Source organism: Homalodisca vitripennis, chromosome 5 (assembly GCF_021130785.1).
Source record: "Homalodisca vitripennis isolate AUS2020 chromosome 5, UT_GWSS_2.1, whole genome shotgun sequence".
In the NCBI taxonomy this organism is placed as follows: domain Eukaryota; kingdom Metazoa; phylum Arthropoda; class Insecta; order Hemiptera; family Cicadellidae; genus Homalodisca; species Homalodisca vitripennis.
Window position 1 is genome coordinate 143,091,061 of NC_060211.1, and position 12,922 is coordinate 143,103,982.

At 32.3% G+C, this 12,922-nt stretch overlaps 1 protein-coding gene across 2 annotated transcripts in view; it reads left to right on the forward strand.

Moving 5' to 3' along the window:
* LOC124362952 (polypeptide N-acetylgalactosaminyltransferase 5) overlaps positions 1-12,922 on the forward strand; it is a 79,454-nt gene that overhangs the window by 52,515 nt on the left and 14,017 nt on the right. Inside the window, exons 6-8 of one of the 2 annotated variants that reach the window (XM_046817855.1) lie at positions 3,364-3,474; positions 6,607-6,784; positions 12,274-12,454. In XM_046817855.1, the coding sequence (XP_046673811.1) occupies positions 3,364-3,474; positions 6,607-6,784; positions 12,274-12,454 (470 nt within the window). Of the gene's footprint in view, positions 1-3,363; positions 3,475-6,606; positions 6,785-9,030; positions 9,212-12,273; positions 12,455-12,922 lie in introns of both variants that reach the window. The other variant, XM_046817854.1, reaches the window with a different exon arrangement.

A 12,922-nucleotide genomic window follows, 5' to 3' on the forward strand; every position in this document is an offset into this window, starting at 1 on the left:
CTCTCAATTTCTACAGTACCATACAAACATGTAATACTAGAAATTATATAGTTGATCCATTTATTGAAAAAGTCCTGTTGTATGCAGTGATTTGCATACTTAACTTTAAAATATTTTTATCATAATATAATTATCATAAACACAGAAACATGAAAAATATTCATGTGTACAAAATATGCACAGTGGATTCAACCATATACTTTCACACAGATTTTTGAAAAAAAATTTGCACATATGCATGAGTAATAAATTGTCCTTAAATGTTTTACAAGAATTTCTAATTGAAACTGCTTTTATTGGAAGGATTTGGAAGGACCTTAAAATTGTTTTATTGTCTGTCTGTCTGTCTGTGTGATATCTTTTGATAGAAAGGTCGTAGAGACTTGAAACTTGGTCCTTGTGCCCTCTTGGTGGAAGAAAGACCTATTATTTTGAGTCGACAGGTCAAAATTAGAACAAAATTAAATTTCTAACATTTCTACCTTGGTCTTATAGCTAACAATGATGGTTAGAAAATCACAGGATAAACAAATTTAGTACAATCATATGACATTTTATCATGTGAAATAGTAATAAATATGATAACAAGTTACTTTGTTGGATTGGTTTGTAAGACTTGTTACGTTCTAATGGGTCCTTTGATACTCTATTGCATTGATTTATTCTAATAATGAATTTATTGTAAGACGTGCCATCTCACAGGGTTAATACAAATTATATTACATGATATTTATTAACTAATAATTTTTAATTTGTTAACTACAGTTTATTTATTTTCATCTGTTACTTTCTGTAAATGTATCCTGAAGAATCTGTAAAACACTCAAAGGGCATTTCTTTAGATATATGCAAACTATTTTTTATAAGTCTCGTCATTTTGTTTTACTCATTACCAAATAAATCATCTGTATCTGTAAAGTGAAGTGATCCCATCACTTCATGAGCTGAGTGTGAAATGAGCCAGCACAAGTGTCGTGCTTCAATCAACCCCACCCTTGTCACGGCCAGTGGTCATGTCCGTGTCCGTATATAATCGTAGCATTGTTTACCTGGTCAGGAAATGGGACTGACAGGTCATTGCGCCTTGATATCTCTGTACTGTCGCCTTTTACCGGCTATTGTGTGACTACTCATCGTCATGGCTATTGTGATGGATCTCTGCACATAATAACATATTTAACAAGCTTGGATCACCTGTTATATTTAGTTGTCCATACATAAAATTCATAGGAGTTAATTTATTTTCATTAATATTTGTGAAATTTTAGTGTGAAAAGTATTTCAAGGCTATCTATGAAGAGATGTAGATACAAATATGAGCTGATTAGATTGTGGTTAGGTCACCACATGTTTATTATATAGAATTTTAAATTACAATCTCTGGAGGAAACGACTGCCACAAGGATATTTTTTACTTTCTGTAAACAAATTAATTAACACATCTTAAAAACTTAATTTGGTTTACATGTACAGTTAAACATAATTAACTAAATAAAAATTAATATTTACAAAATAAATTATATATTGGTATGTACATGAGATTACATTAGCTCAGTAAATATTACCTTATACTCTTACCCACAATAACAAATAATGCGAATTTACTGGCAAAATTCTAGAATATTTTTTAAATACCTTCTTTGTAGCTATATACTGAGTGATCTTGAGTAGTCTTAACATACAGCAAACACTATAGTGTCAGACATAGTCAACAAATTAATTACTCCTATCAACTCCGTGTTAGTTAAAAAGTGGACTTTCCAAATAATTGGGTTAACGTTTTTAATGATAGCATCTATATTCACTGAAGTTACTCTGCTAGAGCACAAATCATTGGTGATGTCTTCACAATCATTTTTATGCCATTTGAATGCTTCGGATATATTTGCAGCCCATGCTGTAAAAGATTATCACTATCCAGTTGCTGCAGCATTAAAAATGTTCTTACCATAGATTTTATAAGTTTGCATTCAAATTTAATTGTTACATGTTATTCTTCCTGAATGCTAAATATTTGTCTGAGGCAACATCAAATCATGGTTTACTGTAATAGTATACGATCAGTATAAGTGAGCCAGGAAGATAGAACTCTCTGTGAGGAATAACAAGACCAAGTCATAACCAGTCTCAACCATGTTACATTTGTTGTGTTTTAGAAAAATCAAGTTTTTGTAGCATCATTCCCCATATAGTCTCATCTCAGTAATTTGAGCTTGCAGATTTTCTTCCATCTTGTTTATATAATGAAGATGTTGGGAAGCAGAATCTTCAATAACTAGAATTGTACTGACTATAATAATACTGATAATAATAAGTCTTTATTTGTCATACGGATATTTAAAATCATTGACAATTTCACAATACAGCCATAAGCAAAGGGAAAAGTTGACATTAAACATTGAATTTAAATTGGATAATTAATTTTTAATTATAATCTTGAACCTAACATTTTTTCACAAACTAAAATTAGATTTAATGGCCTGTATGCAGTTTAAAGGATTATTTAAATGAACTAGTACCAGATACTTTAAAATAATTAATTATAAAATAGTATTTATATACACATATGCACATACATATAAATGATTAAGCAGCTAAACAATTCAGAGTTTTAGGGAAGAAACTTCTATAATTATAAGTAGATACAATATTATCATGTTGAAACCTGAAACTTCCACCCTGTTTTATGATGTTATTTATCCTCTAGTTGTACATTTAACTAAAGCCCATCTTTTATTACTTCTATGGAGTATCTGTCAGTTCAGTATTCTAGATCTACCGGCGATTGATGACATTTCCTCCTTAGATTCCTTTTGGCCACTGCGTGAAGGAATTGTGCTATGGTGTTCTTTTTTCATTTCTTATTTCCTTGGTATTAGGTTCAAGTAAAGGTTTTGACATAAGACATACAGTATTTGTTCTATTATAAAGTTTTATAAGGCATTTTTAGTTATGTTTTTTATTCTCCGCTTTATTAGGCCTTAACATCTTATGAAGAGAATGGGTACCTGTTCTTCATACATTGTGATTCAGTTTTTTGTAACACTTAACATTGTTAAATGTTTGAAATTCTTTAATTTCAGCAATTTATCAATAAGAATTTTCACAGTCCTAATTATTTCTATTTTAACTCCACCACTAAACTATTTCTTGAAAGTCTTTATAATTAATTGTCATTGTTCATTCAAATTTATATAGTTCTCATGAGGTTTGATTTGTCATGTGGCGCTTGGCAGAATAGTTTATACTGTAAGCGTCATAACAGTTTTAAAAATGAAAAGTTCCATCTCTATTTTTCTTATAATATATAGAAAAAGTACAAAAATAAACAAGAGAAATTAATTTTATCTTTTTATTGTTCAGAAAAACTGTGGTGTGCCCCATCATCGATGTGATATCGGATGAGACCTTCGAGTACATCACAGCCTCGGATATGACATGGGGAGGGTTCAACTGGAAGCTTAACTTTAGGTGGTAAGTGACTGAAAATCTTCATCATTACAATAAGGTTACAAAATAATATGTCACCAATCATATGCCTTCAGTATGCTCCATCCCTATCCAATCACTTTTCTTTTTTGTCAACCTTTGATATATACAATCTAGAAGAGGGTCGTAATAAAAACAGCAATAGACAATAGACAATAGACAACTCTTTATTCACATATTCATCAAGAAACAGTAATGCGTCAAAAATACATAGGTTATAGTTGGTTATTTAAAAAATTCTGCCTCCTGAGTAGAAGGGTCGTTCCAGGAGCCAGGTCGTCAGCTGAAACTTGAAACGTTTTGGTTGTTCTCTCTTGAGGTGTTCTGGCAGGTTGTTGAAGTATAAGGCACCTTTATAGCTGGGTTTTTGTTCAAACAGTCTCAGATGATGTTGCGGGATTGTGAAATCGGTTGCATGTCTGGTGTCGTACTGGTGTTTGATCCCTGTGTCTAGGTTGTGCTGTTGTGAAGGTGTGAAGGATTACTTCTCGGATGTAAAGTGAGATGGCTGTAAGAATTTTCAGTTCCTTGAAAGACTCTCGACAACTGTCCCTGTAGTTTAGGTTAGCCAGGCATCTAATTGCTCTTTTTTGTTTAATGAGTACTTTGTCTAGGTTGTTTTTAGAAGCTCCTCCCCAGGTTGCAATGCCATACCTAAGGTGGGGACTCAAACAGAGCAAAGTAGGCCACTCTGGCTGCCTCTGAGCTGCACACTTGCTTGGTTCTGCGTATGACGTAGATCCCAGAGCATAGTTTCTTGCAGAGCTGGTCTATATGAGGTTTCCATGACAGCTTAGAGTCAATTATGATGCCCAGATATTTCGTGGTGTTTTCAGTTTACAAGTCCAGGTAGCGATACAGCAGTGTCAGTTTGTTTGGTGGTGAAAGTCATCTGTACTGTTTTGTTTTCATTCAGGGCCAGATCGTTGGAGGAGCAGTATTGCTTAGTCCTGTGGAATTGTGTACTGGCCCTTTCATTTAGTAATTCTGGTGTCTTATCGGCAAACGTTAGGACTGTGTCGTCGGCATACATGACGGTATGTCCATCTTCACCAATCCAACTAGGGAAGTCGTTCGTGAGAAGGAGGAAGAGGACTGGTCCCAGTACAGAGCCCTGCGGTACACCCCTTTGTATGTTAACAGCTCTGGATTGGGCCCTTATATCTTGTGCTGTTTTTTGTATAGGCTATTTCCACTATCTGTTTCCTATCACTAAGGTAGCTGTTAAACCATTTTGCTGCTTCCTCTCCCACACCCAAGTTCCTCAGTTTGAGCAGAAGGAGGTCATGGTTCAGGCAGTCAAAAGCCTTGCTGAAATCAAGGAACAGGCTTGTAGAAATGCAGCCATCTTCTAGTTGGTTTAAGATGTGCTCAGTCAGTTGAATTACAGCTGTAGTTGTAGATCTGCCTTTGAGGAACCCGTGCTGCTGTTCAGTGAGGAGTCCCATGCTGATCTAGGTGATGCAGCAGTTTGTTTAACACAATCTTTTCAACGATTTTAGAGAATGTTGAGGTTAGAGAGATTGGTCTGTAGCTATTTCTTTCCGTAGTTGGTCCGCTCTTGTATTTTGGATAGACCTTGGCAATCTTTAGCTTATCTGGAAATATACCCTGTGAAAGTGATTTATTTATTAAGTCTGTTAAAGGTACTAATATTTCAAATTTGATGATTTTTAACATTTTGGCTGAAACCTCATCAATTCCAGCTGAGTCTTTTTTGTTTCAAAGAGTCAATGGATGCTTGGACTTCTTCTCGAGTGATTGGTCCAAAGTAAAGAATATGATGTGTTGTTGGTGGAGAAACTGGTAGGTATTCATTATCGTGTTACAACTGTTCTGTAGTGTTCTTTCAGCTATTGTTTGAGAGATTCATTGAAAGAGTTTGAGACTTTCTTTCTTGGGTCATCTATCATTCTGTTGTTAATTTGAAGGATGAACTGGTTTTCGGTGGTGGGACTGGCTCTTCTTTCACATTTATATAGTATACCATAAAGCTTTTGACCTTGTTTTTCTGAGCTATTGATGTGGGCGGTAGCGTTTTCTCTTCGGAAGTAGTTTTTTTAGATGTTGATCGTACTCTTTCTTTCTTAGCCCATGTTCTAGTTTTTTGTCCTCATCTAATCCGGTTGTTTGCTGTTTATCAAGGGCTTTTACATACTCGTTCTTGAGCCTGGTAACATTCTTGATCCCAGCACTGTTTCTTTTATGTTTAGCTTTAACTCTTGATGTCTTCAATGGGCAGGGCATAATTTAGGGCAGATTGGATTATGCTGTTGAATCTATTGTATGCTTCATTTACATCATGAGTTATTATTACACTTTCCCAGCTTTGGGCTTGTAGTTGTGCTTTAAGGAGCTCTATTGCATTTTTATTGTAGATTCGTTTTTTTTCTTTAATTTTGTCTGTTGTTAGTTTTTTGGAAGTTAGTAGCATGGAAGTAAATTCCAAATTTGTCACACTAATGTTTGTTAACTCTTAAGCGTGGTTTCACATGACCGTCTCGGTCAGCAAACTGCAGAAGTTTCATGTAAACACCACTTTCTGTTGATTCCTATGGGATCTATTGGCGGAAGTCAGAACTATTTCAAACAGTTCCTTCTCCCACTACATGGAGCAAGAATCATCTGTCCTTTTTACATAGCTTGTCTTATACAGCTGTTTTTTTTTTTTTTTTAACTAAACGTATGGTTTAAATCAGCCGATCTTTTCAACATTATATGTAATGTTTATTACTGTTTAGAACTGTTTTAGGTTTACATTGTTTTCATTATACAGTGTTGAAATATCATCGTTTTAGTCAATGCAGATTATATTTCGAGTCAGAATATGTTTTACTGTACAATAAGTGCAAAATAGCGAGCCACAAGTTTAATTGGCTGTATGTGGTTTGTAGGCTGGCGTAATTATGAACATTTGTTCCTATTTTATATATTGTAAACAGTTATGTAATGATTATTTCTATTGTGATATACTATTTTAAAACCTGGTGAAAATGGGGAATAACAGTGTCTGTGTTGTTGACTTACGATGTCAGTGTGTAAGTGTAATAAGTCATTGACATAGCTTATAATGGTGAAATATTAAAAAGTATTTACACAGAAGTGTTATCATGTCAGGTACCGGGTGCCCCAGAGAGAGATGGCAAGGAGAGGTGGTGACAGGACAGCACCACTACGCACTCCCACCATGGCAGGAGGGCTGTTTTCCATAGACAAGGATTACTTCTATGAGTTGGGGGCGTATGATGAGGGCATGGATATTTGGGGTGGAGAGAACCTGGAGATGAGTTTTCGGGTGAGTTAGTGATCCCAGCCAACAGACTGGCTGTTGTGTAGTAGTAGTAGTGTGGTAGATGGGGTGTGTTATGGTCTTTAGTACAAAATATTAAAGAGCTCTTTATGAATTTTGGTTCAGAAACAACCAAAACAGCTGTCTATCCTTCAACAATAATATTGATTGAACATAATACAGACACGATTTAGCAGTCAGTTCAAAATTTCTTTACTGGTATTACGAATTAAAATTCAATATACACCAATATCAGTATTAAATCGAACATTAAACTTGGTCATTACTAGTGTTCATAAAATCTGTCTTGAAAGTGAAAGCAATAGATTGTAGAATCAAGTATATGCTGATGAATTGAAAATCAACATTATCTTGTTATTGTTAACAATCATTGTTATCAATCCACTTCCATAATCGTACATTTTATTCTACCATCTGTAATCGAAACAGTTGTTCCAGTTATTATAATTATATTTTGTCAATATATTTTGGGGTCCTGTAATGATTTATGACTCCAAGTTATATACTGAGTTATCCATGACCCTACACTAATATTTGTTTCTTGATCTTATCGGAACGAACAGAAACATCACAGTGAGGGCAATTGTAATAATATTTAAAACTAAACAATCTCAATCTTACATAAATATAATTTATAACTTTATTGTGATTGTTTAACATAAGTTACTTTATAGTAAAGAAATCAGATTTTGCTTACATGTGAAGGATTATAAGGAGTCTGAGTTGACAATTTGTAGGATATTTATTTATGGCATCAAGACTACATGTGTAATTTGCTCGTTAGTCAACTTCCTAAGTGCACTCAACAAAATTATTGCTTAAATTAGTAAATAATTATTTAATACAATTAAACACACATTATATTCTGTAATTAATTATGTATATATAAATTCTTTTAATGACACAGTTAATTTAAAATTTAGTGGCTTAGAAAACTATATAATTTTACAATTTTGCCACAGAGACACAATTTGGGATGATAAAAAGTATTTTAAACTTGTAAATCCAGTTTAAGTTTTGTATGTTATAAAGAATTTTTAAAACTAAAAGGTTTTTTTTCCAAGAAAAGTAATTATAAGTAAGCAACAAGTAAATTATAAGGCACTTTTAACAATAAATCATTTTTACAATTTAAGGTTTATAAATTTCTACTGTAACTAAGTAAAACTTCAATAAAGAATCATGAAAATCTTGTAAAAAATATTACAAAGTACAGCAGATTCAATAATATACAATCAAATAGAAATGGAAATACGAAAATAATAACTGAAATGAAATCATAAACCACAGCCATGTTAGTAAAATTTTCATCTACAAGAAAAAATGTTTGCCAACATTTAGAAATGTAGAAATATGTATTATTAGACATCAATATTGGCAGACTGATCCATATCTGAAGTGTTAAGGACTGTGTGGTAGAGAATGATATAGAAGGTAGCCACCATTTTGCCGCATCTCACAATGGCCCTCAGTTGTGTTAATTTATTTATTATGTCCTAATTTTCAGTTATGTGAACATTTAAGTAATGTACAAGTTTTAGAAGTGAGAAAAACTCTTTTTGTGGTTTTGAGAAGTGCTTTGGCCCAGGAAGATTAGGGCAGGTAATAAGGATATAAGACTCGCTTAAATGGAGCATGGAGAAGTCAGAAATAGTAAGTCATAATAACACTAATGTTTTTCATTGTGATGGCTGCCTCAGAGCAGGTAAAAGAATGTAAAATTCTGCTTTCAAAGTGAGATCAGAAATTTGTTATACTCTTATCTCCACTGAGGAAACAAACAGTAATTATAAAATATCAGTGTTAATTGTGATTTATTTACGTGTAACTTTAATAGGGCTCAATTTAGGTGCCTTGCTGGTTGTCTATCAACCGACTTAAAGAATTATAATCCACGTTATTTTTAATAAATATATTTATCAGGAGTTTTATTGAAAGTAACGTCTCTATTTGTTAATACTGGTTTATGCATAAAATGTATATCTATGTCCTTAATTCTTTATAAATTTAATTAATTCACAAACCTTGTAAGTAATTAATTTTGACAGCATACTAAAATACTAAATATTTTAGATTTTGTTTAAAAACACACTACATTGTTAGTGATCGTTCTTTTAAAATTTTTTTAGTTCCATTTAGCATCTTACTCTTTTGGAAACTTTCCTACTTTTAGTTAATCATTTTTCAGTTTGTTCTGTTCTCTTGTTTCATGTATCAGAGTCTGTCCGTAGGTATGGCAGTGTGGCGGTATTTTGGAAATCATCCCTTGTTCCCATGTTGGTCACGTATTCCGTGACAAATCCCCCTATACATTCCCCGGAGGCGTGTCCAAAATCGTGTTGCACAACGCGGCACGAGTGGCCGAAGTCTGGATGGACGAATGGCGGGATTTCTATTACGCGATGAATCCAGGTAGAAAGGTGCTTCGCGCGCGCGACAAACATTGCTTACTCACCTGCAGAAATGCACAGAAATTGGGATTGTTACTGGATTTAGCTGTAATCATAAATAATGTTATTTTGTAACTTTATCTTGCATCGTTATGAGGTTGTGTTATATAAAAAATGAAATGATCAATTTAAAAAAATTGTAAGGTTTGAATATTTCAAAACAGAATTAATAACGTAAAATACATCACATTTTTAAAAATTTGAGTAAATTTGGAACTAAAATTATACTTGAGGATATTCTTGGTCCTCAGTCAATAATACTGAAAAGTAGTTAATATCAACAGAAGGCTGCATCAAAATCTTTTTAATCAAATTTTCTGTAAGTTGTATTAAAATATTTAGAACCTTCATTGTGCAAAAGTAAGACATTATTAATGAGTTAATAAATATAACATAGTTTTTTTCAGTTTCTTCAATATAATGCATGTGCTTGATAAACATATTGAATCGTAAGATTAAATAACTGTAAGATATATAATGAGTTTTATACACTCATGTAATCTGTGAATATATAGGCTGAAGAAAATCTATATCAATCAATATTAAATACAGACTAGTTTAAATATGATAAAAGAAGAGCAGAAATAAAATTTGTTATTTAAAGACACTTAAAAAATTCAGTAAAAATCAAAATATTTATCTGTGCATTTCTTAGCCTCAGCATGACATTTGCTTGTTTTGTGATAAAAGTTTTAAACTTAGTTTTACATGTAAAGACGCATAAGTTACAGATTAAACTAACATATTAACAGTGAAGTTTTCTGAGCTTATCGGAATTTGATTTTTATTTACTACAAAGGAAATAAAAATTATTGTGCGTTACGTTTTTGTGACTAACTATTAACCAACCATATAATACATATAGGATGATCAGTTAATGTGTGATTCATGCTTTTTCCCTCCTAATTTATTCCATCCTAGTTCCTTGCTTATGTTTGTTTTGTGTTTCTGTTGGTTTTTGTTATTTATGAATTTTGTTTTGGTTCCCTCTGTTGTGTTGTATAATTTGCGTATGATTTAGAAGTACTTTTTTTATTCTTAGAAGTATAGACAGCTATTACTTTTTTTTTAATCAATAAACTTTGCTAGAAGCATATTCACTAGATTGCAAATAGGTATTGAAAGGTTGAAAAGTCTTATATTCTAAAATGTGACCCATGGAAAATAAAGTGAATGAAACCAGGTAGGTATTCAAACTCCATCAAATGTATTTCATGTGAGATTATAGTAAATGCATTAATCTTCAAAATTGAATCTTTTTAATGAATTGAATAATTTGTTTTCTAATTTACTTAACATTTATTTTTAACGGTTGTTTATTTAAAACATTCAAATTTAGATTTAGAATTAGCCTCTATGAAATTTACAATACAAATGTGTAATTATAATATATTTACAATGCAATATGTAATTGGTTATTGTGTCAAGCTGTCATGTTTCACTAGCAGGCCAATACCAACAGATAGAACTAAATTTCATATTTTTTCCCTTACTGTAAACAAAATTATAAAATAGCATAAGCCGAATGTCATAAAAATTATCTTATAAACTTTTAAAAGTTATAGAATCTATTGACTGTTAGAAAAATAATGTTGATGAGGTATTTTGATTGTATTATGTCATTCATATTGCAGTCACAGAATAATTACCGATTAGCTGAAAATATTTCCCCCAATCTATTGATATATTATTATAGGTTGGTAACAGTGCTGACTCTTGTTGTTTATGAGTGGAATGGTCTCAATCACAATGCTCTCAAATTTACCCATACCACTTTTTTTGCTTCTCAGTTATTTTGGGTCCATAATAATTCAGAAATAGGAATGTAAAATGAACAAATGTAAGGAGAACTGCTATTTTAAATGTTGCTTTTAAAAAATTAATCAAAGATTTTCAATTCCGCAGAAATTGTTACTATAATTATTGTTAATACAACAAAATATTATCTAAATGGTGCAAATTCAGTACGCTACACAAACCAATTTTTGGAAACATTTAGCCAAATCGGTTCTCATAAAAATACTCTTAGATATTAAACTCCTGCTTTTGTTAAATAACTCGTAAAGATAATAGTGTGTTTAATCCCACGAAACTAAATGAAATATTTTTGATTATATACACAAAAATTATGTTACAAAATTTAATTTGTATGAAAATTATAAATAAAACTTCATTCGTGTCATGTAAACATATTTGTATACTATACATTTATCACTTTAACATAATGGTAATTTTCATTTCCTGGTTAAACATATTTAGAGCAAGTTTGTCCAGCTAGTGAGACGATATAGTAAACACAAAATGCTGGATATGGGGTGACCATTTACAACACAGATTAACATTGCACAGATTTACATGTAATAAAAAACAACAGTTCTTTTCCGAATAGAAGCAATGTTTCAAAATATTTAATTTTGGTAAGTCCTTAAGTATTTTCAGTTCATGGTATAAAGAAATTTAAAAATATTGTGTCAATATTTGTGTGCCAGATGAAGAAACATCTATAGAAATAATACCTTGGTTAAAGGACTATGTAGAATCAGCAAAGTCCGTAGGATTGAAGTTTAAAAATTACTCTTTAGGAATTGTTGAAATTATTGTTCCGGAAAAATTATCGTTTTAAAGGATATTATATTAATTTGTATAAAAAAAATAAAAGTTTGAGTTTTTACAAATAATCTCCTTGATCAGCAATAGTGAAATGTTTAGACACATATTCTGCTCAGTGTTATGCAGTTCAGACATTTTTCATAGACTCAGTTTTGCAGTATAACATTTTTCCTTATGATATCATTATTATTATAAAATTGAGACAATGAAATTTATTTCAACATTTTCCTCCCAATACTGTTTTAGAGAAAACTCTTCTTTTTTAGTGTTGATAAGGATATTTTTTTGGATAGATTTTCCTGGCAACGTTGGACAGTAGATATATTCGTTTGTCAGATATTCTTGTCTATAATGTGGTAGAGTAGAGAACTCCTCCTCAGTACTGGTCAGCGATACTGAGGTATGAGTGTGTAGATCTGGATGTGCGGGGGGGTGCTGGAGATCTGCACCTGCTCGCACGTGGGCCACGTGTTCCGCAAGTCCACCCCCTACAGCTTCCCTGGCGGGACCAGCAAAGTGGTCAACCACAACAATGCCCGGCTGGCCGAGGTGTGGCTTGACGACTGGAAACACTTTTACTACAGCATTAACCCAGGTCAGCTGCCTCCCCCTACTGTCCACCCCCACGGGGCAGAGCAGCTCTCACACAATTCATATTCTCCCCTTTGTATTCGTTTTTGTTCATTGGCCTTTTGTTTAACAAATAGTTCATTATCTCCTCTGTATATTTCATAAGTTAATCTCAATTACTGTTGGATGTGTTTGCAATTGCATTAGACACTTTAACAATGTAACCTTTTCTTTGAATTCCTCAGATTTTGTAGGCAATACAAATTAACCCTTTGATTACCACAGTTAAACAGTTTACTATACAATCACTTAACATCAATGGAAGAAAATTACTATAACAATCTGTTGTCACCAAAGTAGATCAGATCATATTCTTATATTCATAGTTTTCTAGTGTTCAACAATTGAATCATTTTTCAAATAGTTTAACTAAAATATTTTATTTTATTTAAAAGACTATCATTATGAAAGAACAAATAAAATATTTATCACC